The sequence below is a fragment of the Saccoglossus kowalevskii genome, chromosome 2 (genome assembly GCF_978046115.1).
Source record: "Saccoglossus kowalevskii chromosome 2, keSacKowa6.1, whole genome shotgun sequence".
NCBI classification, from domain to species: Eukaryota; Metazoa; Hemichordata; class Enteropneusta; family Harrimaniidae; genus Saccoglossus; species Saccoglossus kowalevskii.
The window spans coordinates 9,073,817-9,101,516 of NC_140642.1; the positions used below are offsets into that span (position 1 = coordinate 9,073,817).

Genomic DNA, 27,700 nt, shown 5'->3' on the forward strand with positions numbered 1-27,700 from the left:
ATATAAAAGATATTATAAATTCAATACTAAACTATGAACAATATAACCTATTTAAAAAAAATGTGTAATCCCTTGGATTGAGGTGTAAAATGTAACCTGTGACAAAAACTGATTCAGCACGCCACCAGTCATGGATTGGACAATGCTAAATAATAAACCTTTTGATTGACAGAATTGTCATGCCATGGCATCAAATATGCATACACAAATAACTATCACCATGTTCTCCAATATCAATTGGTTTTATTGGTTTGGGATATACAGTAAGCTTTTGTGAAAAATATATTGTGCAAAATTATACATTCATTGACGAACAATGGGAGGAGGGCACAGAAGATAGAACTCTGCGTTATGAATTGATTCAACATAGCGACAAAATATCTACCCTCCATGCCCCCCTCCCACACTCAGTAAGGTTATGGGCCATATAAATCGGATGTATCAACAACCACTTTGATGTATAATGTATCATTCTTGATGTAAGTTGGAGTTTCCAATACAGACTGAGAGACAAATAGTGGACAACCAGAAGCCACATTCATATCACCAGTGGGTTGCTTGAAGCTACTACTGGTTGGATCTGGTCTGAATGTATCTGAGAGATTACGACGACCTGTGGCTTGATCAAGAAGTACCAAGGTGACCTGAGTACATACAATTACAAACGGTTAATACAAAATATTTATTATTAAGTAATGTCCAAAGCTAAAATTAACAATAAATATAACACTGACACATAGATAGAGACAGTGATAAATGTAACACTGACACATGGATAGAGACAGTGATAAATGTAACACTGACAACCATTAATCATAACTTCATTGGATAAAACTTGAAGAAGGAATATTAGTTACCTGAGTGAAAAACAATACCGTTATTATTATTATTAATAATTTTGACTTTCTATACATAATGGCATTAATCAAACACAATGACATAATCAAAAATGCAACAAAGAAGCACAGATTCAACACAATGATGCCTTTGGTAATGCAGCTAAGTAGTATTGATTCAACACAATGATGCCATTGGTAATGCAGCGAAGTGGCATTGATTCAACACAATGATGTCATTGGTAATGCAGCAAAGTGGCATTGATTCAACACAATGATGCCATTGGTAATGCAGCGAAGTGGCATTGATTTAACACAATGATGTCATTGGTAATGCAGCGAAGTGGTATTCATTCAACACAATGATGTCATTGGTAATGCAGCTTAGTGGTATTGATTCAACATAATGATGTCATTGGTAATGCAGCAAAGTGGTATTGATTCAACACAATGATGTCATTCGTAATGCAGCAAAGTGGCACTGATTCAACACAATGATGCCATTGGTAATGCAGCAAAGTGGTATTGATTCAACAATGATGTCATTGGTAATGCAGCTTAGTGGTATTGATTCAACACAATGATGCCATTGGTAATGCAGCAAAGTGGCATTTATTCAACACAATGATGCCATTGGTAATGCAGCAAAGTGGTATTGATTCAACACAATGATGTCATTGGTAATGCAGAAAAGTGGCATTGATTCAACACAATGCCATTGGTAATGCAGCAAAGTGGTATTGATTCAACACAATGATGCCATTGGTAATGCAGCAAAGTGGTATTGATTCAACACAATGATGCCATTGGTAATGCAGCAAAGTGGTATTGATTCAACAATGATGTCATTGGTAATGCAGCTTAGTGGTATTGATTCAACACAATGATGCCATTGGTAATGCAGCAAAGTGGCATTTATTCAACACAATGATGCCATTGGTAATGCAGCAAAGTGGTATTGATTCAACACAATGATGTCATTGGTAATGCAGCAAAGTGGCATTGATTCAACACAATGATGCCATTGGTAATGCAGCAAAGTGGCATTGATTTAATACAATGATGCCATTGGTAATGCAGCAAAGTGGCATTGATTCAACACAATGATGCCATTGGTAATGCAGCAAAGTGGCATTGATTCAACACAATGATGCCATTGGTAATGCAGCAAAGTGGCGTTGATTCAACACAATGATGCCATTGGTATTACGTAATGCAGCAAAGTGGCATTGATTCAACACAATGATGCCATTGGTAATGCAGCAAAGTGGCGTTGATTCAACACAATGATGCCATTGGTAATGCAGCAAAGTGGTATTGATTCAACACAATGATGCCATTGGTAATGCAGCAAAGTGGTATTGATTCAACACAATGATGCCATTGGTAATGCAGCAAAGTGGTATTGATTCAACACAATGATGCCATTGGTAATGCAGCAAAGTGGCATTGATTTAATACAATGATGCCATTGGTAATGCAGCAAAGTGGCATTTATTCAACACAATGATGCCATTGGTAATGCAGCAAAGTGGTATTGATTCAACACAATGATGCCATTGGTAATGCAGCAAAGTGGCATTGATTTAATACAATGATGCCATTGGTAATGTAGCAAAGTGGCATTGATTCAACACAATGATGCCATTGGTAATGCAGCAAAGTGGCATTGATTTAATACAATGATGCCATTGGTAATGCAGCAAAGTGGCATTGATTCAACACAATGATGCCATTGGTAATGCAGCAAAGTGGCGTTGATTAAACACAATGATGCCATTGGTAATGCAGCAAAGTGGTATTGATTCAACACAATGATGCCATTGGTAATGCAGCAAAGTGGTATTGATTCAACACAATGATGCCATTGGTAATGCAGCAAAGTGGTATTGATTCAACACAATGATGCCATTGGTAATGCAGCAAAGTGGCATTGATTTAATACAATGATGCCATTGGTAATGTAGCAAAGTGGCATTGATTCAACACAATGATGCCATTGGTAATGCAGCAAAGTGGCATTGATTTAATACAATGATGCCATTGGTAATGCAGCAAAGTGGCATTGATTCGACACAATGATGCCATTGGTAATGCAGCAAAGTGGCATTGTTTCAACACAATGATGCCATTGGTAATGCAGCAAAGTGGTATTGATTCAACACAATGATGCCATTGGTAATGCAGCAAAGTGGTATTGATTCAACACAATGATGCCATTGGTAATGCAGCAAAGTGGCGTTGATTCAACACAATGATGCCATTGGTAATGCAGCAAAGTGGCATTGATTCAACACAATGATGCCATTGGTAATGCAGCAAAGTGGCGTTGATTCAACACAATGATGCCATTGGTAATGCAGCAAAGTGGTATTGATTCAACACAATGATGCCATTGGTAATGCAGCAAAGTGGTATTGATTCAACACAATGATGCCATTGGTAATGCAGCAAAGTGGTATTTATTCAACACAATGATGCCATTGGTAATGCAGCAAAGTGGCATTGATTTAATACAATGATGCCATTGGTAATGTAGCAAAGTGGCATTGATTCAACACAATGATGCCATTGGTAATGCAGCAAAGTGGCATTGATTTAATACAATGATGCCATTGGTAATGCAGCAAAGTGGCATTGATTCGACACAATGATGCCATTGGTAATGCAGCAAAGTGGCGTTGATTCAACACAATGATGCCATTGGTAATGCAGCAAAGTGGCATTGATTCAACACAATGATGCCATTGGTAATGCAGCAAAGTGGTATTGATTCAACACAATGATGCCATTGGTAATGCAGCAAAGTGGTATTGATTCAACACAATGCCATTGGTAATGCAGCAAAGTGGCATTGATTTAATACAATGATGCCATTGGTAATGCAGCAAAGTGGTATTGATTCAACACAATGATGCCATTGGTAATGCAGCAAAGTGGCGTTGATTCAACACAATGATGCCATTGGTAATGCAGCAAAGTGGTATTGATTCAACACAATGATGCCATTGGTAATGCAGCAAAGTGGCGTTGATTCAACACAATGATGCCATTGGTAATGCAGCAAAGTGGCATTGATTCAACACAATGATGCCATTGGTAATGCAGCAAAGTGGTGTTGATTCAACACAATGATGCCATTGGTAATGCAGCAAAGTGGTATTGATTCAACACAATGATGCCATTGGTAATGCAGCAAAGTGGTATTGATTCAACACAATGATGCCATTGGTAATGCAGCAAAGTGGTATTGATTCAACACAATGATGCCATTGGTAATGCAGCAAAGTGGCATTGATTTAATACAATGATGCCATTGGTAATGTAGCAAAGTGGCATTGATTCAACACAATGATGCCATTGGTAATGCAGCAAAGTGGCATTGATTTAATACAATGATGCCATTGGTAATGCAGCAAAGTGGCATTGATTCAACACAATGATGCCATTGGTAATGCAGCAAAGTGACATTGTTTCAACACAATGATGCCATTGGTAATGCAGCAAAGTGGTATTGATTCAACACAATGATGCCATTGGTAATGCAGCAAAGTGGTATTGATTCAACACAATGATGCCATTGGTAATGCAGCAAAGTGGCGTTGATTCAACACAATGATGCCATTGGTAATGCAGCAAAGTGGCATTGATTCAACACAATGATGCCATTGGTAATGCAGCAAAGTGGCGTTGATTCAACACAATGATGCCATTGGTAATGCAGCAAAGTGGTATTGATTCAACACAATGATGCCATTGGTAATGCAGCAAAGTGGTATTGATTCAACACAATGATGCCATTGGTAATGCAGCAAAGTGGTATTGATTCAACACAATGATGCCATTGGTAATGCAGCAAAGTGGCATTGATTTAATACAATGATGCCATTGGTAATGTAGCAAAGTGGCATTGATTCAACACAATGATGCCATTGGTAATGCAGCAAAGTGGCATTGATTTAATACAATGATGCCATTGGTAATGCAGCAAAGTGGCATTGATTCGACACAATGATGCCATTGGTAATGCAGCAAAGTGGCGTTGATTCAACACAATGATGCCATTGGTAATGCAGCAAAGTGGCATTGATTCAACACAATGATGCCATTGGTAATGCAGCAAAGTGGTATTGATTCAACACAATGATGCCATTGGTAATGTAGCAAAGTGGTATTGATTCAACACAATGATGCCATTGGTAATGCAGCAAAGTGGTATTGATTCAACACAATGATGCCATTGGTAATGCAGCAAAGTGGTATTTATTCAACACAATGATGCCATTGGTAATGCAGCAAAGTGGCATTGATTTAATACAATGATGCCATTGGTAATGTAGCAAAGTGGCATTGATTCAACACAATGATGCCATTGGTAATGCAGCAAAGTGGCATTGATTTAATACAATGATGCCATTGGTAATGCAGCAAAGTGGCATTGATTCGACACAATGATGCCATTGGTAATGCAGCAAAGTGGCGTTGATTCAACACAATGATGCCATTGGTAATGCAGCAAAGTGGCATTGATTCAACACAATGATGCCATTGGTAATGCAGCAAAGTGGTATTGATTCAACACAATGATGCCATTGGTAATGCAGCAAAGTGGTATTGATTCAACACAATGCCATTGGTAATGCAGCAAAGTGGCATTGATTTAATACAATGATGCCATTGGTAATGCAGCAAAGTGGTATTGATTCAACACAATGATGCCATTGGTAATGCAGCAAAGTGGCGTTGATTCAACACAATGATGCCATTGGTAATGTGCAGCAAAGTGGTATTGATTCAACACAATGATGCCATTGGTAATGCAGCAAAGTGGCGTTGATTCAACACAATGATGCCATTGGTAATGCAGCAAAGTGGCATTGATTCAACACAATGATGCCATTGGTAATGCAGCAAAGTGGCGTTGATTCAACACAATGATGCCATTGGTAATGCAGCAAAGTGGTATTGATTCAACACAATGATGCCATTGGTAATGCAGCAAAGTGGTATTGATTCAACACAATGATGCCATTGGTAATGCAGCAAAGTGGTATTGATTCAACACAATGATGCCATTGGTAATGCAGCAAAGTGGCATTGATTTAATACAATGATGCCATTGGTAATGTAGCAAAGTGGCATTGATTCAACACAATGATGCCATTGGTAATGCAGCAAAGTGGCATTGATTTAATACAATGATGCCATTGGTAATGCAGCAAAGTGGCATTGATTCAACACAATGATGCCATTGGTAATGCAGCAAAGTGGCATTGTTTCAACACAATGATGCCATTGGTAATGCAGCAAAGTGGTATTGATTCAACACAATGATGCCATTGGTAATGCAGCAAAGTGGTATTGATTCAACACAATGATGCCATTGGTAATGCAGCAAAGTGGCGTTGATTCAACACAATGATGCCATTGGTAATGCAGCAAAGTGGCATTGATTCAACACAATGATGCCATTGGTAATGCAGCAAAGTGGCGTTGATTCAACACAATGATGCCATTGGTAATGCAGCAAAGTGGTATTGATTCAACACAATGATGCCATTGGTAATGCAGCAAAGTGGTATTGATTCAACACAATGATGCCATTGGTAATGCAGCAAAGTGGTATTGATTCAACACAATGATGCCATTGGTAATGCAGCAAAGTGGCATTGATTTAATACAATGATGCCATTGGTAATGTAGCAAAGTGGCATTGATTCAACACAATGATGCCATTGGTAATGCAGCAAAGTGGCATTGATTTAATACAATGATGCCATTGGTAATGCAGCAAAGTGGCATTGATTCGACACAATGATGCCATTGGTAATGCAGCAAAGTGGCGTTGATTCAACACAATGATGCCATTGGTAATGCAGCAAAGTGGCATTGATTCAACACAATGATGCCATTGGTAATGCAGCAAAGTGGTATTGATTCAACACAATGATGCCATTGGTAATGCAGCAAAGTGGTATTGATTCAACACAATGCCATTGGTAATGCAGCAAAGTGGCATTGATTTAATACAATGATGCCATTGGTGATGCAGCAAAGTGGTATTGATTCAACATAATGATGCCATTGGTAATGCAGCAAAGTGGCATTGATTCAATACAATGATGCCATTGGTAATGCAGCAAAGTGGTATTGATTCAACACAATGATGCCATTGGTAATGCAGCAAAGTGGTATTGATTCAACACAATGATGCCATTGGTAATGCAGCAAAGTGGTATTGATTCAACACAATGATGCCATTGGTAATGCAGCAAAGTGGCATTGATTTAATACAATGATGCCATTGGTAATGTAGCAAAGTGGCGTTGATTCAACACAATGACACCGTCCGTAATGTATTTATATTAATTTAAATATGTCCATAATATCACCATTGCTGGAAATCCAAGTCAATCAGCAAATATCAAATTTCTGGGTACAATAAACTTACATAAACACATTGCCACATGTAATTTTAACTTGAGCTTGTCTTAAATATTTACTATGGATTGAAATAATGATCCTTGACTTGGCTTTGCATTGTACACAGAATTCGGAACTTATCTATCCAATAATATTACTAACTATGTACTAACCTTTTGTCTGAATGGCCACTGTAACAGGGAATCATAATCACCTTTCATGACAACAAAGAATAATGACATATGAGTACCTTTACCCATACCATCACCATTTAAATACACCCTGGCACACATCTTATAACCATATTTACTGGTATAGAATGGTTGACTGTAAAGTGATAACGTCATTCCAGACAATGCTTCACGTTTACGTCTTGCGAAGTCTTTGATCTTCCATATCAGAATCCCATCATAAGAAGCTGTCTCTAACACTTGGAAACGTAGATCCTGTTCTGCAAGTCTTACATCATGCATACCAAGCTGTGTACCTACTTGTACAAGCTGTTTACGTAACTCATCTGTAGATAAATAAATGACACTTAAAACAAATCTATGCCTGTTTTGTTATCTGTCTCAATTTACATTAGATGCAATTCCAACCAACGTCAAGTACTAGTATAATATTAAGATATTTATTAATTCAACGACCAATATAGACAAGCAGATTGTGTATAATGCAATTATTCTAAGAAATGAGTCATGCTTGAAATGTACTAAATGTAAAATGACCACAGTACATACCACTTATTTATTACTGTCTATAACTACTGCAGTCTTTGTTCCCATTTTTAAGAGAATATACTGTAAACCATTCAAATTTTCTCATTATACAGTTTGATAATTTTATGCCATTCATCAAAATTCAATTTTACGAGTCTGTCATTATTATTTTTACTGATACAATATTTGCCAATTGTTTTTATTTTCAATGCATGCCAATCCATACATTGCCACTCATGCACACAACATGCTATTAGGAGTACTGGTAACGTATGTTTCACCATAAATACAACACAAATAATTGTTACTAATTTTCTTTTAACCGTGAGTCTTACCGACGTCCTTAGAGTTTGCACCACCAGAAGATCTAACCATTGGTCTCCTTTCAATCTGGTCCATCCGGGTTGTTAACTCTGCACAACTCTCCTGAACAGCATGTACAAGTGTTCTGTTTTTCTCTACATCTGTCTTCAAAGCTTTCTCTTTCAAATCATGTTCCAGTTTTATTATCTTGTCATTCTGCATTGCAAGGGTTTTCTGAAATTACAATTAATTTGAAAGATGTGTCAACACGATGACTTTGTATAACAGTAATCTATTCAAAACATTGATCATGTTTAATTGTTTACGTCACAATTCACAGTAATTACACTGGCACATGTGTCAACAAGGTACGTATATGTGTGCTACCTATATAAGCTTTGTTATTTGGTTAGTGCCCAACATTTTATAAGTGATATTATAATGTTACCTTAAATTTACTAAAATGAAAGCACTATATGTGATGGAATTATTAACAAAGCTAAGAATGATTTACTGTATTTCAATCAAACCCTTTCAGGAATTTTTTTAATTGTTTTTTTTTTAATAGTTACTAAAGAGCACTAAAGAGCACAAAACAGCAGTTAAAACAGGGTGTCGTAGAAATATCAGGAAATATCAGAAAGTAGTTGCTGTCACTCAACATGTCAAAAGAAATGAAATGAAATGAAAAGAAATGCAGCAATTGAACAATTCTCACAAGCAGTCAGTCGTGTGTAAAAGCCAGCTCTGGACTTGCGCAGAACACTTGAAAATGTTGGAACACCATTTACAGTCTGCATTTCAGAAATACTCAAATTGTTACTGACATAAAATATAACACGAAATTGTTGTTATAGGCAACCCGCATTCAGATTAGCTTTGGAAAATAAAGCCCATAAATGCGAACAATACATCGTTGTACAAAGAGTTTTAAATAGAGGCAGCTTAACCGGAACAGAGCACGTAATCACGGACCAAATAGTTGGCTCTTGCATAAAAAAACTTTATTTGACGCTTTATGTAACAACTATCATTACTTAATGTGCTCACAATAACTCCTAGGAATAAACATGGAAGGCACTATTGGTACCTTTCCATGGTATAAATAATCCAACTTAGAACCATTTATATGCACATGAGGAATAAGTGTAATACTATTATGAGGAGTCAGTATATACATACACTTCATTTCATTTCATCAGTATCAGTAATAATATGTTTGATATATGAATACCATGTGCTCACCAATAACATCAGCAATATTCATATATCACTTTTTATTGGACTGTATTCACCTTGTAATTGAACAACCAATGAATTTAGCTGCCCTCCAAGGATGATACAACTGTGGTCAAGGAAAGGCAGAAAGATCCCAGCTGATGAACTCCTTCATGAACAAGAGTTTATCCATAACTAATTGTGTGTGGTTAAATTATATACTGCAAATCTCTTTAATTGCCTATTAATGATGACAAAAATCAGTACTATGGTAATACTTCCTACATGCAAGTCTTTGACTCTCTCGTCAAGTTTTATATTCTTCTTTTTGATTTCTTGTAACTCTTCCGATTGTTGTTTGAATTTGTTCTCGACAATACTTTTCTGGTTGTATAGTTCTGAATATTTCCTGTCAAGTTCTGCATGCTTCAACTCCAATACTTCATGAGACTTTAGAATCATTTGCATATGTTCTGAGGATGCTGTATTTAGATGATGTTGGATATCAGTCACATGTCCCTGTAATGCAGACAAATGGTAAAATATTTATTTACGGACACATGTATTCTGTAAAATCAAGCTTTTTTATTTATATATTAGGCCACACCGACTTAATTTTATGGATGGCTTGTCGTAAAACTCGTTTTGGACTACCTCAAAACATGCCAATTTTGTCGTAAATGATTTCAACATGGCGACCACGCCACCAAAATACGTGAGCATAAAAGTTCAGAGGAAAAACGGAGGGATTGTTGTAGACTGGTACGCAATTGATGTCGGCCAGGGAGATGTGACGTTTACACAGCTATACGAGGGATTGGTAGCAGAAAGCGAGTTTCGCCCAGACAACTTTAAGGACATATTGTCCAGAGTGGCTATCCAGCGTTTCTTCTGCAACGATGAGAAAAATGGGAGAGGAGTGGAGGCGTATGTTGGCCTAAAAGTTGGTCAGGCGACAAGTCAGTTCGGTTATTTTGTTAGCATTGAAGTCGACAAAACTGCAAAGAGAGCAGAGGAAGTTCCTCGGCCGAAGTACGCTTTTGAGGCGAAGACAATTTTCTTCTTATTTTTTTTTTCATTTTCTGATTCGAATAATTTGCTTAAGTAGTGATATGTACATGTGTACATTCTGCCTTGACTTGTACTGAAGATGGTGTTCATGCTGTACCTTGAATGCAGTGTTTCTGACTGAAGGTAATTCATCATGACTACATGTACTAGAGCTTGTCTGAAATGGTTATACCTGTGACGGTATTACAGTACGAGAGGTGTACATCAACATGTGCCTCCTACAAATAAAGACTTTTTTACACTCTGTTCTTTGGTTCAATTCGTAATACCAGCTCCGTAGTCCTGTGGTTTTAGCAGCATTGTTTTTATTTTGGCAGGATTTTTTTTTTATGCCCTCTCGCATTAGTTTTCGGGTCTCCAGAGGATGTCATCCATAAAATTAAATCAGTGTGGCCTTATTACCATAATGTATTCTTTAGTTCAAATGACTTTCTGTCATTTGTTTATTTTTAATTTTATCTGAAAACTTTAGGGATAAAGAACAGCTGTTCATGACAATGTCCATATCAAAACATGGCAGCCTTCTATGTAAAGATGTATTGTTGTTTCCAATAATTTGTTGTCACTCAGAAATCTAGCTTAACCAAGATTTCTAAGCCATGCATACAGGCATTCTTCATTTTGAAAACAATCCAAAAAACTAAAATAACGTGTATCAAGGTCCTATTGTGTTAAGTTTAAACTAAATCTGTTCACATATGACTGAGGTCTGGTTCCAGAATAGACATAATGTGTGAATTTGATGCATTTTTGGCATTAAAATGGCTGCCATTCAGTCATCTTGAATCAGATCATGTGCATATGTCAGATATAATGTCTGATGTATGTTCAAAGTTTGAACTTGAAGATGCATGGTGAATATACAAATGGATGCTTTTTCAGGTACATGTGTACTATAAATGTACTATTTCTTATATGACAATAATAATACAAGAAAGCCATCAAAGATTGCAGCTCCACACTACACAAAATGACAGGTGGTCAGCCATATTGCATAGATTCTCAACAAAAATCTGCAATGGGCATTTTAGTAAATGTACATCAAGCTGCAATAAAAAGACAACCTACCTTATAGCTGCAGCCATATTCATGGAAACTACATTCATTTTGCTGCAATGGGCATTCTGGTAAATGTACATCAAGCTGCAATAACAAGACAACCTACCTTATAGCTGCAGCCATATTCATGGCAACTACATTCACCTTGCTGCGACTGGCATTCTGGTAAACGTACATCAAGCTGCAATAACAAGACAACCTACCTTATAGCTACAGCCATATTCATGGAAACTACATTCACCTTGCTGCAACGGGCATTCTGGTAAATGTACATCAAGCTGCAACAACACGACAACCTACCTTATAGCTGCAGCCATATTCATGGAAACTACATTCACCTTGCTGCAACGGGCATTCTGGTAAATGTACATCAAGCTGCAATAACAAGACAACCTACCTTATAGCTACAGCCATATTCATGGAAACTACATTCACCTTGCTGCAATGGACATCTTGGTAAATGTACATCAAGCTGCAATAACAAGACAACCTACCTTATAGCTACAGCCATATTCATGGAAACTACATTCACCTTGCTGCAATGGGCATTCTGGTAAACGTACATCAAGCTGCAATAACAAGACAACCTACCTTATAGCTACAGCCATATTCATGGAAACTACATTCACCTTGCTGCAACGGGCATTCTGGTAAATGTACATCAAGCTGCAACAACACGACAACCTACCTTATAGCTGCAGCCATATTCATGGGAACTACATTCACCTTGCTGCAACGGGCATTCTGGTAAATGTACATCAAGCTGCAATAACAAGACAACCTACCTTATAGCTACAGCCATATTCATAGAAACTACATTCACCTTGCTGCAATGGACATCCTGGTAAATGTACATCAAGCTGCAATAACAAGACAACCTACCTTATAGCTGCAGCCATATTCATGGAAACTACATTCACCTTGCTGCAATGGACATTCTGGTAAATGTACATCAAGCTGCAATAACAAGACAACCTACCTTATAGCTGCAGCCATATTCATGGAAACTACATTCACCTTGCTGCAATGGACATTCTGGTAAATGTACATCAAGCTGCAATAACAAGACAACCTACCTTATAGCTGCAGCCATATTCATGGAAACTACATTCACCTTGCTGCAATGGGCGTTCTGGTAAATGTACATCAAGCTGCAATAACAAGACAACCTACCTTATAGCTGCAGCCATATTCATGGAAACTACATTCACCTTGCTGCAATGGGCGTTCTGGTATATGTACATCAAGCTGCAATAACAAGACAACCTACCTTATAGCTACAGCCATATTCATGGAAACTACATTCACCTTGCTGCAGCGGACATTCTGGTAAATGTACATCAAGCTGCAATAACAAGACAACTTACCTTATAGCTGCAGCCATATTCATGGAAACTACATTCACCTTGCTGCAATGGACATTCTGGTAAATGTACATCAAGCTGAAATAATAAGTTGAGATTTAGGGTATAAAGGGTGATGTACTGCTCGTTATTATTTCAGGGTGTCGTAATGTTGTGATATGGCACAAGGTATCTGCATTCTACAATATTAGAAAATGTGCATTTCAAATGTAAAATAAGTATACTGTATTTCCATAATTTAGTTCTAATAATCAAGTTATTATGAAGATACAGCAAAATATGCATTCAGAATGTACACGGTGCAACAACCTGTGCTAGGTATACAGCAATACCGCTGTACTGTCTTCGTGCATACTTTGCGGTATTCTCGTAATAACCTTATATTATTGTGTGTTAACAGGGCAACAAAGGGAATGTATAATAATAGGCAAGACAGTCAATTTTCAATGAAATTGACCATAACCATGATTTCTTGACATGAAAGAATCAAGATTCATACAAATGAGGGATAACAGTTACACATAATCTTGTATGTCTGTTTGTGAATTGTTTTATTGCATAACTGGGCTCTAAGTGATACCACAGCAGTTTTAATAATCTGCAATATATGGCGATGTACTGCGTATTATTGAGTGTGCAAATAATGTGAGTGAAATGGCTTTTTGGTAAAGCCCTATTATCTTACAATAACAGGCAATGTTCAAAATGTCAAAAATATTAGTATACATGTACATGGAACTGTATGATTGGGAGAACCATTCACAAACAACTAATTAAAAATGCAATCATAGGAAATTTCAAGATGAAAACAACATGAAGTAAAAGACAATAATCTGTTCAATCATTGGATGTTCTATGTATTTTGTCTGTTCAGACATTGACCTCGAACACTGCAATTTCAATAATTGGCAGCACAGTACATATGGTATTAGAAAAAGAAAATCTGAAACTCAATATTTTTGCAGAATTTCCATTTGGAATAAAATGTTTTGTTGTGAATGGTTATCAGAATATCAAATTATCAAAAATTAAAGTATGCACCTCTTAACAAAAATTAGAAAACTGCAAATATTTTTGCAAATTGAACGAGTTTATGAAATTATTTCGAAGGTTATGTTTATTAAAAGATGGCACAGACAAACAATAAATTATACCATGGGTGGTGGAGCTGATAAGTTTGTCATCAATGCTAGGCAACAGTAACACAATGAAATGAAACATACGGTATACATTGACTACAGAGATATAGTATATAAATCATGAAGATTATTGTTAGTTTACCTTCATTCTTGGGATATCTTTGACTCCACATCCATTGGGACAAGACACTGGAGCCTGTGGACATCTTCTAACGTGTTCCTATGTAGAACAACAATAAATAAATACAACAATTTAACTTAGGGTAGCCTGCTCCATTATAAGTGATTCTAACAGTATAAAAAACAAGCAGCCTGTCAGCTGAGATAGCTCCGCTATTAGCAATGCACATTTCAATTAAAGAACAGAAGATACCTGGTATCATTAAATCAAAGAAAGCTTAGAAAGAACTCCCATGTGCTGAGAGTATTGGAGACACATTAAATATAATTCGAAATTACTTAGCTGAAAACTAATTATGCAAATCAGAAAATTAATATGACCAGATTTGAGTGTAAAACTAATGAGGTCTGCGCAATGTAACAGAAAATCTATGTCTCCAAGTTTAATTGAAATGTTTAATTGATTTTTACCCCAAACTAATTAGGTTTGTACATTGTCCTAGAGCATCTTTGTACTAAGTTTCATTGAAATGGAATAATTAGTACCGTGAAAACTCCAAAATTTCGACCCCTCTAAAAATTCGATTGGCTATTTATTTGCCGGGTTTCGGTGTTTTATTTACCTCCAAATTTTCGACTCCACTAAAAATTGCCGACTCATTCTTATTCGAAAATTGCGACCAGTTTTAGTTTTCCCCCAAACGAAAAAAAAAACCGATGTGAGCGTTCAAACGGGACCTTCCTCGAAGGCATGAATCCGGGTTTCTGATTGACTGAGAGATTTTTATTTTATTTGTAACGAAAATCTATTCTAAATAAACGAAGTTTCAAATAAATACGAACACAAAAATCTCGGCATGCTGCGTTTCTGAATTGTTGATTATTACTGTACTCAGTAGTGATTATAATAATGTACACAAAATAAATTTGTTGAATGGTTATGAAATACAAATAAAAGTCAACTAAGTTTCATCGTAAGCGAATGATTCCGGTCTCGTATAAACGTTTGATGCTGTAGGATATCCGCCATGTTCTCTTAGGTCAAATAGGTCAAATCGCTAATTAACCAATCAAAAAGCTGGATGATGCCAACGTGTTCAAATTACCATAGCTTATTTAAATATGTTAATGTTATTGAACGCAATGCGAAGAGATTGATGTTGTAGTACGATATTTTGGCTTGGATTTTGATGCGAAAACGGCATGATTTTTTTTTAAATAAAATAATTAGTTGTTTTTAAAAAATAAACTGGTCATCTGAAGAATAATTTAACATTGTTCACAGTGATAACAGCTCATTCTCGAAAGGAAGCTTACCCGCTCACGCTAGTCACGATAAAAATCATACACGTGTACTCTTGAATAGACAGACGTCAATGACTACGGTAAAACTTAGACTCTATTTTAGCCGGCAGGATTGATTGAAATGTCCGAAAAATGACGCCAAAATACACCTTAAAAGTCCCATTTTATTTTCTTAAATTCCATTTTATTTTTTAATCCAAGGGCGAATTTACGGCAGAATTTGGTCCCTCAAATAAGGGACACGTGAGCTTTGATTCTAACCGGATACATTGCACTGGGTCGGGGAGATAGTTTGCTAAACTTCCATGTATCTTTTGTCCAATGGGTACCTGTACTTCGAACATTCGCAAGTTTTCCTAGGTAGTGCGAGACAGCTTTGTCTTTTGACCTATTAGTTTTGTGCTGACCTCTTCTGCGCGTCTTGATGTTTTGTTTTGCTTGTCATAATACTCACTGATTGATGACTTTGTTTAGATTTTGAGTTACAACTCGGCCACGACTCTAAAAACATGTCACATTTCTAACGCCAATTATTTAAAACCGGTCGAAATTTTGGAGTTTTTACGGTACTTTAGATATCAGTGTGAAAGCTTAAAATTGGTTAATTAATAACCCACAATTATTCAGGTCTGTCTATTGTCCTACAGCATCCATGTACATTCATTGATATGTGATGTATAGTACCTGAGATATCAGTGTGAAAGTTGGTTAATTATGCAAATTAGGTGATTAATATGCAAAAATATTTACCGGAAACTAATTGGGTCTGCATAATTCTAGATTCATTGAAATGTAAATGATTAGTACTTTAGATATCAGTAGAAAAGCTGAAAATTAATTATGCAAATTAGGTAATTAATATGCACAATTATTTACCCTAAAACTAATCAGGTCTCTGCATAGTCCTAAAGGATCTATGTACCAAGTTTCATTGAAATGCGATGATTAGTACTTGAGATACCCATGGAAAAGCTGAAAATTAACTAATTAAGCAAATTAGGTGATTAATATGCACAAATATTTATCGAAAACAATCAATCTCTGCATAGTCCTTGAGTATGTAAGTACCAAGTTTCATTGAAATGTAATGCTAACTACTTATATCAAATGCTGAAAATTAATTAATTATGCAAATTAGGTAATTAATATGTACTGATATTACCATAAAAACTATCAGGTCTGTGCAGTGTCGTATGACATCTATGTACCAAGTTTCATTTGAAATGTGATGATTAGTACTTGAGATATCAGTGGAAAAACCGAAAATTGACTAATCATTATGCAAATTAGGTAATTAGTATCCACGGATTATTACCAAAAACTAATCAAAACCTAGCATTAGTTCAGAGCATCTATGTACCAAGTTTCATCAAAATCCAATGAGTGGTTGTTTAGATATCAGTGGAACAGTCATGGAACCACTAAAAAATAGCTAATTATCATGTAAATTAGGTAATTAATATGCACGGATTTTTACCAAAAATTAATCAAATCTGCGCATATGTTCAGAGCATCTATGTACCAAGTTTCATCAAAATCCAATGAGTGGTTCTTTAGATATCAGTGGAACAGTCATAGAACAGCTAAAAATTAGCTAATTATCATGCAAATTAGGTAATTAACGAGCATGGATTTTTACCAAAACCTAATCAAATCTGCGCATTGGCCCAGAGCATCTATGCACCAAGTTTCATCAAAAACCGATGTATGGTTCTTGAGATAGCAGTGGAACAGTCGGACACACATACACACATACACACACACATACACACATACACACATACACACATACACACATACAGACACACTAACTGCAAAGACTCCCATTTTGTGCTTCGCACATGGGAGTCAAAAATGAACAATATGCATAGTATCAAAGCAATGGGACTATTTTCAACAAGAAGTCAAAAATATCATTTTACCAAAAATGACAAAAATATTCACCAAAATTAGAGAATTAAAGATATCATTACAAAATGAACAAATCTGAGATAGGTCCACATGTAGTACCTATATATGTAATATCAAAGCAATGGGACTTGCTGTTTTTAACAAGAAGTCGAAAATGTAACTTTTTACCAAAAATGACAAAAATATTCACCAAAATTAGAGAATTAAAGATATCATTACAAAATGAACAAATCTGAGAGAGGTCCACATGTAGTACTTATATATGTAATATCAAAGCAATTGGACTCGCGGTTTTTAACAAGAAGTCAAAAATATCACTTTTTACCAAAAATTACAAAAATATTCATCAAAATTAGCGAATTAAAGACATCATCATGAAATGAACAAATCTGAGAGAGGTCCACATATATTACCTATATATGTAACATCAAAGCAATTGGACTTGCGGTTTTTAACAAGAAGTCGAAAATATCACTTTTTACCAAAAATGACAAAAATATTCACCAAAATTAGAGAATTGAAGATATCAACATGAAATGAACAAACCTAAGAGAGGTCTACTCAAGGTACATATACACCAAGTATCAAAGCATTCAGGCAAGTAGTTTTCAAGAAGAAGTCGAAAAAGTAAAACATTGACACTCATGGATAACCACTGTCACAATTTCCTCGTATATAAATTAGTGGAATTTTTCTACAACAGCACAATAAAGTTCTGAGTGTTGATAATTCTAACCATCATGTCCCTGTACATTGAAACTCGGATTGAGATTAAGTACTAGTGGCATTCAAAGTTATGAAAATGTGTGTTTCAGGATCAAACCCATCACTGAACAAACGCAACTTTAGAAAGTTTTGCGACTCGAACAAGATCTTTGCTTGTCTGTTTTTGGTTGTGCTTTAAACTCTTAACCATTGTAATTTGACTAACTTTTATTTATTTTCTTTTGCAACTTTTAACCTCCTCAGATATTCATATTAATTGATTTGAAAAGTGAATTGATTAAGTATTATGCTTACTTCTAAATCTTCTCTTGAAAGTGATTGATTACAATATTCACATGTTACTGGGCTATAGAGACAGTCCGAGGCCAGATGGTCTGCCAAATGTCTTCTTTCTACTTTAGCATGACAACCTCTTTGTTTATGTATACAATCAATTTCTGCATAGCCACACTCTTGTATGTGTGAACTTAAGTCTCTCAGTTTAATGATTTTATTGCAACCGTTATCTCTATATTCACAGTAAATGTCTAAAGCCAGTATGTCTTTCCTCACTGCATGGTCTGGTACTATTTCATTCACATCAACTGTTTCTTGACAATCAACAACAGGACAAACTGGTTCTTCTGATTTCCTGTAAACATAAACAAATGACTCAGTAATGAATCAACTGAGTAATGACTCAGTAATCAATCAACTTAGTTAATGAGTCAGTAATCAATCGAGTAATGACTCAGTAATCAATCGATTGAGTAATGACTCAGTAATCAATCGACTGAGTAACGACTCAGTAATCAATCGACTGAGTTAATGACTCACTAATCAATCGACTAAGTAATGACTCAGTATTCAATTGACTGTGTTAAGGACTCAGTAATCAATCGACTGAGTTAACGACTCAGTAATCAATCGACTGAGTTAACGACTCAGTAATCAATCGACTGAGTTAATGACTCACTAATCAATCGACAAAGTAATGACTCAGTATTCAATTGACTGTGTTAAGGACTCAGTAATCAATCGACTGAGTTAATGAGTCAGTAATCAATCGAGTAATGACTCAGTAATCAATCGATCGAGTAATGACTCAGTAATCAATCGACTGAGTTATGACTCAGTAATCAATCGACTGAGTTATGACTCAGTAATCAATCGACTGAGTAATGACTCAGTAATCAATCGACTGAGTTATGACTCAGTAATCAATCGACTGAGTTATGACTCAGTAATCAATCAACTGTGTAATGACTCAGTAATCAGTTGACTGAGTAATGACTCAGTAATCAATCAACTGAGTTAATGACTCAGTAATCAATCGACTGAGTTAATCAGTCAGTAATCAATCGACTGAGTTATGACTCAGTAATCAATCGACTGAGTAATGACTCAGTAATCAATCGACTGAGTAATGACTCAGTAATCAATCGACTGAGTAATGACTCAGTAATCAATCGACTGAGTAATGACTCAGTAATCAATCGACTGAGTAATGACTCAGTAATCAATCGACTGAGTTATGACTCAGTAATCAATCGACTGAGTTATGACTCAGTAATCAATCAACTGAGTTAATGAGTCAGTAATCAATCAACTGAGTTATGACTCAGTAATCAATCAACTGAGTAATGACTCAGTAATCAATCGACTGAGTAATGACTCAGTAATCAATCGACTGAGTAATGACTCAGTAATCAATCGACTGAGTAATGACTCAGTAATCAATCGACTGAGTAATGACTCAGTAATCAATCGACTGAGCAATGACTCAGTAATCAATCAACTGAATTAATGAGTCAGTAATCAATCGAGTAATGACTCAGTAATCAATCGACTGAGTAATGACTCAGTAATCATTCGACTGAGTAATGACTCAGTAATCTATCGACTGAGTAATGACTCAGTAATCAATCGACTGAGTTAATGACTCAGTAATCAATCGACTGAGTTATGACTCAGTAATCAATCGACTGAGTAATGACTCAGTAATCAATCGACTGAGTAATGACTCAGTAATCAATCGACTGAGTAATGACTCAGTAATCAATCGACTGAGTAATGACTCAGTAATCAATCGACTGAGTAATGACTCAGTAATCAATCGATTGAGTAATGACTCAGTAATCAATCGACTGAGTAATGACTCAGTAATCAATTGACTGAGTAATGACTCAGTAATCAATCGACTGAGTAATGACTTAGTAATCAATCGACTGAGTAATGACTCAGTAATCAATCAACTGAGTTAATGACTCAGCTGATGAGCAGCAATATCCATCAAAATCTGACAAATTCCATAACTTTTGAATCTGGTTTAAATTTTAACAAAATATATAGAATACCTGGTAATTTCATTTGACTTACTGTAATATTTTCTCAACACAGTTTTTACAGAACCTGTCTCCACATTGTAGCTGTCTAGGTGATCTCAATACTTTATCACACACAGGACATATGTAATGTGTGGGTTTCTTGACAAATATACTGAGTTCATAACCATCATGCCCATTACACGATTCAGGCGGCAGTGATGATGTTGACTTTAATGAATTTGGCAAACCTTCCACAACAAAAGGAACAGCCATGAGAATTATAATGTAGTTACATATTTTGAGTTTCAATACCTGAAAAAAAAAAGAATATTGTTTTGTTTTTCTTTTCTATTTCTTTTACACAGTCATACATATTCTGTGTCAGTTTACAAAAATCTTTATTTAATTTTCAGCAAAATCATTGTCTTTCTCTCAAGGTACAAGTTAGTAATTGATCTAGGATTCAGATATTCTGTAAATATTATAAAGTATGCCAATATAACATCTTATATATCATCTGAAAGCTTAGATATAGGTAAATACGATAGTTCATATGCCACACCAATGTTTGTTTAAGGGATTACCTGACATTAAATTTTGCTATAGTGGCTAGGCTAGACGGTCATGTCTTGTTTTTTTTCTTGATCTTACTTTGTTTTTTAGCTATGAACAAAAAGCTACAAAGAAATATCTGCAGTCTATTCAAGAAATGACAATGAATGGATGGATGAATGAATGCACTTAAGGATCCAAAACATAAATCCGAACTTCGTCTACTGGGGACTAAAACAATACTAAGCTTAGAGTAAATATAAGGTATAGAAGACATAAAATAGAGAATATTTAAAATTTTCTAAAAATTTTAGATAATCATTTTAGATAAGCCAGCTGTTGGCTAATATAGCTCTGCTCTTAAAATGTACAATGTGAAAGCAATCTGTTAGTTACACAGTATACCGTACTAGAAATATCAAAACAAAAGAACGTCTTTTATTTTATTTGAATTCGATCTATACCACTATGCAAACAAAAGGTTTATTTTAGCTTGATTTTAACCCATAGTGATTAAAAAAGAGTTCAAAGTTTGAAGATGATCAGATAAAAAAATGTTGAGTCATTGTAAGCACACAAAAAAACGTTAAGTGACACTGTGCATATTAATTAGCTAATTCGCGTAATTAGTAAACTTTCAGCTTTACTACCAGTATCTAAAGTTCTAACCACCTCATTTCAATGAAACTTGGTATATAGATGCTTTAGGACAATGTACAAACCTGATTAGTTTTTTGATAAAATCTGTTCATACTGATTACCTGATTTGCTTAATAATTAAAAAAATTTTTACTTTTCGAACGATATCCCAGGTACTAATCATCACAATTTAATGAAACTTGGTACATAAATTCTTTAAGAAAATGCGACAAACTAAATAGTTTTGGGTTTAAATACATTAATAATGATTTGCATAATTTAATTTTTTTTATTAATTTTTCAATTAATCTTCACATTATAATAGGTGCCCAGCACAATGCAACGTTTTTAATTGAATTAACCAAATGTACATCTAAAATAACAATTAAGTACATATTTAACAATTTAAACTTTCTATGCCACTGCAAGAAATAGTGTTTGTAATAATAAAATATCTGTGAATGATTAATTTTAAGTGTTTTTGAATGAATTTGATGGGACCTATGTTCCACTAAAGACACTAGAATGAGCAGATGTATTGATTCTTGAATTTAAATAACTTATACCATTTTTAGACACGTACAACAAAGATCAATGTTTTACCAACTGTAATTTCACAAATAAACATAGAGGGTGTGGGGGGCATTGTTGGATTTTGTACCGGTAATTAGTTTTTGCATTATTATTATTAGAAATATTCAATTTTACCATTAATATTATTGTGTGGATTGAGCTGCCTTCTTGAACAATTCCAAAATTATTAGTTTGCCAACACGGAAACATTGAATTGTACTTCCTTGTACATTAAACTTATTTTGTTATTAAACAAGATATTTATTTCTACTTGTAGTCCATTAGATACTTGTCTCCATTCTGTGTGTATTTTTTGAGAGTAGACATGTTGTATCAATCTTTTTTATAGTTAAGTAACATAGCTTTAACATTCAGTGGGGATTACTTGTCCCAGGTATACACGATTCTAAAACATCTGTGGATTGTGTATGAATTTAAACATATTACAATCTGCTCTGTGGTAAATCATATACTATAAAATGTAAGCATTTGAATTTGTTGTGGTTAGTATTTTAACATTGATGTGATATGTAAAAATATATCATTATTGTGTATATTGATGGAATAACATATATTGTGTCCTACTGAAATCAGCAATAATCATATACATTAATGTTGACATGGAATAGAACTTCTTTACACATTTCCATAATATTAATTTTATATTAATATGCAATTTATATAATTGTATCTATTCATTTTTCTTAACTCTTACTGGTGGACATTCATTCATTCATACATAAAATTCAGCCTTATTTCATTGATGCACCGATTTGGCAACAGCCATTGTTGCCACGAAGCATAGCGATACAATCAGCATAGCCATTATTCACCTTGTCTTGTGTAAAACCAACATTAACAACAACCGACTCCAGTATCATGTAGAGCTTCGTTGTGGACGACGAAATCAATGTTGACATCGCATAATTATAACAATATTAGAATACTTATAAAGATGTTCATCATAGAGTGTTAAATGTCCAACTTCAAATAGAAAGAGTGGCCATAGATTTTATTAGCACCAAACTTTCACAATGTCGCAATTTTTTTCCCCATAAACAGCGAAAATTTAGGTAAATTTATAAATGAAAGATTGTATTGACCTCCAATCTCAGAAGTTTCAACTATTTATGTATTGGTTGGCTATTACGTGAATGATCACTGCTTATCATAGGTGTGAATTATCTGTGTACCCATATGTGGATATAGAAACAAAAGATAGTCTGATGTTGCCAGACAGGTAATAGAGAGACTGTTGATGTGATCTCAACCAACTGGTACATGGCCTCTTTCAATCTTCCAGGCAGAGTTCTATTTCTATGAATATATCTCTGCACCCACGTGATCTTATGCTCATTGTTTATTGGTCAATGGGTCACAGTGGCACTACTTTCAAAGAGGCCCAACAAAACATTGCCATGCAGGTGTTAAATTTTCAAACCCAACGAAACTGTATGCGTTGTTTGTAGATTCTGGCCGTTTTCAAAGTGAGAAACTAATTATTTTACTTTCCGTAGCACAAACGGTGTGGCAGTAGGATGATTTAGCTGTCAATATTAGGAAGTGCTTTCCTTTGTTTAAATTTATTCTCCTGACAATCAGCAGGACGGTCTGTTTGATGAATCGAGAACACCTTAGTAACCGTTATTCCACGATGAAATTATTTTCTTTTGTAAATTATAACCACTTTCCCTTTGACAATGCATTTACAGAATAATCACTATCAGCTACCGATAAAATATTAAAACTTGTTTACCAGTAGAAATAAATCAACACGAGAACCCTCTAAATAACAAAAATACACAAATAAATACGCGTAGTAAAAGTCTTGTGGTGTTTCACCACAAAATGATGGAATGTGGTGGCAGAGATACATTCGGTGTTCTAGCTGCAAGGATCTCCGGGAAGGAGAATGGGCCTCCTAATTATAGCGAGCACAGCAAGATCGAATCTTAATCTGAATCAGTTGCTAGAATATGAATATGCTGTTCAACATGAATCTGAATCTAACTTCCCCTTCGTATTTAAGGGAAATTCCCAAATTTATGGAGTTATGGCGCCACGAATACGATACAGTTTGAGCGCAAGAGGTTGGAAAATCACGTTCATTGAACCATGTTCGTTACATAAATTAAATTTTCGAGTTTTAAAATAGCGCATCACACGTAGACTGTGAGCTAAACTCAACGTAACCCGGACCACGTACTAACACCTAACAGAGCACAAACCTTGATCACAAATACTTACCTTGCGCCTTTTCAAATTACAGCTTGTATCCATACGCATCTCAAATATAATCCTTTGATTTTTTAAATATCTCCTTGCAAAATATGCCATTCATTCACTCTGGATATTTTATTAAATATTATACCAAAATTATCAAGTCTTGTATTTGTGTAGGAGCTTAAGAACAAACTAACAAGTTTGGAATAGCGGATGAATACATAAGAAAGCATGTAATGTGTTCTCTGCCATGGGGAAATCCCCATTCGTCTTCCCAGAGTTCCTTGCGGTTAGATTACCGAAAGTACTATATATAACTGAAATGTTGAAGGAAATAAATTTAATACATTGCAACAACACAAATACCAATAAATTGATTACAATGCTAACAAGCAATAACAGCCAAAAAATAACAAAACTAGCAAGGTACATCTATAACTGTTTAAGTGCCAGAGAAAATCATTTCAAAAAAACTACTAGCTGCCCCTAGATAAAAAAAAAAAAAATATTATTGTTTCTAGCCCTACGGGTCGAAACCCTATTGTAATTGCTTTGCTTATTATTATTTTTCCGCCGTTTTTTGTAACCACTGTGTGTTGCAAAATAATGCTGCGATTGATTTGCTATTTTGCATGCTGATAAAGGGCCATGAGTTGTGGTGCATATCCCAAAACCAGCTATGTAGGTCACATGACCTGGCCGCCATCTTCGGTAGAACACAAACCGGAAGTGCTCAATTGCACCACTTTCTGAGGGTCTAGGAACTTCCGTTTTTTTTGTGTGGCATCATTGGCTCATGTCTAGCAAATATCAGCAATAAAATCTTTAGCGGTCATGTGACATTGGCCGTCATATTGGATTTTGTGAAAATTGACAAAAAACTTTTAAAATCTTCTTCTTAAAAATGGCTCATTCATTCACCTATGGCCATAGCTTTCCAAAGTTACTGAAGCAGATTTTTGAAAAATAGCTTCCTTTGGCAGCCATCTTGGATTTAGTGAAAAGTGAAAGTACGCTATAACTCATGAACAATTTGCCAGATTGACACCAAAGTTGGCATACAACATCCCTTCGATAAGATGATTATGTGTACATGGAAATATTTCCCATAATTCAAGTGGTTTTGGCGGCCATCTTGAATTTATCAAAAAAAATGCAAAAAACCTCAAAAAATTATCTTCTTAAAAACTGCTTGCTTGTTTGACAATCAATTTAGCATATAGTATCTCTGTTGATAGCTCTACAAAGTTACTGAAGCAAATTCTTGAAAAATGGCTTCCTTTGGCAGCCATCTTGGATTTAGTAAAAAGTTAAATTACGCTATAACTTATGAACAATTTGCCAGATTTAAACAAAACTTGGCATACAACATCCGCTCAATAAGATGATTATGTGTTCATGAAAATATTTCCTATGATTCAAGTGGTTTTGGCGGCCATGTTGAATTTATCACAAAAATGCAAAAAACCTCAAAAAATTATCTTCTTAAAAATTGCTTGCTTGTTTGAGAAGCGGTTTAGAATATGGCACCTATGTTGATAGCTCTACAAAGTTTTTGAAACAGATTTTTGAAAAATGGCTTCTTTTAGCAGCCATATTGGATTTAGTAAAAAGTGAAAATACACTATAACTCATAAACAATTTGCCAGACATTAGACAGATGACTATAAATGGTTATGTCTGTTGATTCCAGTGTGGTTCATAATAGCAAAATGTTTGTTTATTTTAATATTGTATTCCTCTAGTTGTGTTAGTTTAGCTTCCAGTTGTCTGACTTTCTCTGGTGGAGTTGCAGTGGTGGTGCTGATATTTTGGAAATGTTCAAACTATTTAGGATATGGCATTTCTTTTGTTTTATTGCATTCTTTGGTTCTAATGTGAGCATTTATTTTTTTGCGATATACTTGTACATCTTTTTGTCAGCCTCTTCTATCCTGATTTTTTCTTTCTGTATCATATTTTGCCAGTGTTTGTAGTTCTCTAATCCGTGACACCTGGCGGCCATTCATTTTGCCTTGTGTGTATCAAATAGACAAGATGGAATTATGGCAAAACATGTTTCATTTTTGATATTTACACGTAGACTATGAAATATCCAAACCTGCTGAAAACTGAAAAAGTCTAATTGGTTAAACGATTGATTTGGAGTCATCTACATTGGGTGAACAGGTAGTAGAATGCCATTTAAGCCACACCACTAATATTACGGCGTTTTCTATTGGCTGGAAGTTGATATATGTCGACATGACTTGCACTGACACAGAACGAAACAGCACTTAGAACAGTAGGAAGCTCGCCCGTAATAGTCCCTGCCCTAACCATTGATTGAATGTAGTTGCTATCCAACTTCAGGGCGGAATCTAACGCCATGATTAGGGAATGCCGCGGCAAGTTAGCACGGAATACAGTGATACGCGCTGTACTCGTTACACTGGTTTTATAGATTGTCTTTTGTTGCTAATAAAATGAATACAATGTCACAACATTACGAATAAAACATTCTCGCGGTTACTAATTTAGTCTGCATAGGGATTGAACAATCTATTGAAGGTCGTATCAATATCCAACTAAAAAGAAAAATTATGTAAACACAGTACCGCTGTATTCAGGAGAATTATTCCGCATTACGTCCACGAAATAAATTTGTAGGTGAAGCATTTACTAGCAATAAACTGAAAAGGTCACACGCCTTCTACCCCAATACCCATTTTGAAATGTTGTTGCCCCACAATATTTTTTACTGCCACCGGATATGTCGGCCCATTTGCGTATACGTCGAAACTAGATCGGGTCCTACCAATACACATTGAATATTGAAATTTTGATTTCAATATATCAATTTTCAATTTAGATTTGTGCGCTATACACTCGACAATGTTGAATTCATCACATATTGTGATATGTTCATGGAGACATTTGTAAATAAATAATAAATGGTCGTATTATGTACCGCAGCTAATGTAATTTTTTATAACGTATTTTGTATTTTAATTCGACAAATGGGCATTTGAAAATATGGGTAAAATTCAATTTCCGTTGTCGTTGTCAATATTGAGAAATGATTTTTTGGCATAATCATATTAACTTTATGTGCCATGTATTTTATAAAATGAATGGCTGCCAGGTGTCACGGATTTTCATATGTAGGGGTAATTTAAAATGGAATAAAACATGGAGAAGTTGCGAAACCCCACTCAAAATGATCACTTCCCT

The 27,700-nt window shown here is 35.3% G+C and overlaps 1 protein-coding gene across 1 annotated transcript; it reads right to left on the reverse strand.

The window, feature by feature from the left end:
• Nucleotides 1–416: 416 nt before the first annotated feature.
• Nucleotides 417–24,550, reverse strand: LOC102802670 (TNF receptor-associated factor 3-like). Its single transcript, XM_085504607.1, has 9 exons — nucleotides 24,512–24,550; nucleotides 20,553–20,812; nucleotides 18,489–18,825; nucleotides 14,275–14,352; nucleotides 12,027–12,101; nucleotides 9,785–10,018; nucleotides 8,314–8,515; nucleotides 7,433–7,776; nucleotides 417–644 (listed from the first exon to the last, which is right to left on the reverse strand). Exons 1-9 carry the CDS (start codon nucleotides 24,548–24,550, stop codon nucleotides 417–419), a joined length of 1,797 nt encoding a protein of 598 aa, XP_085360733.1.
• Between the last annotated feature and the right edge of the window lie 3,150 nt (nucleotides 24,551–27,700).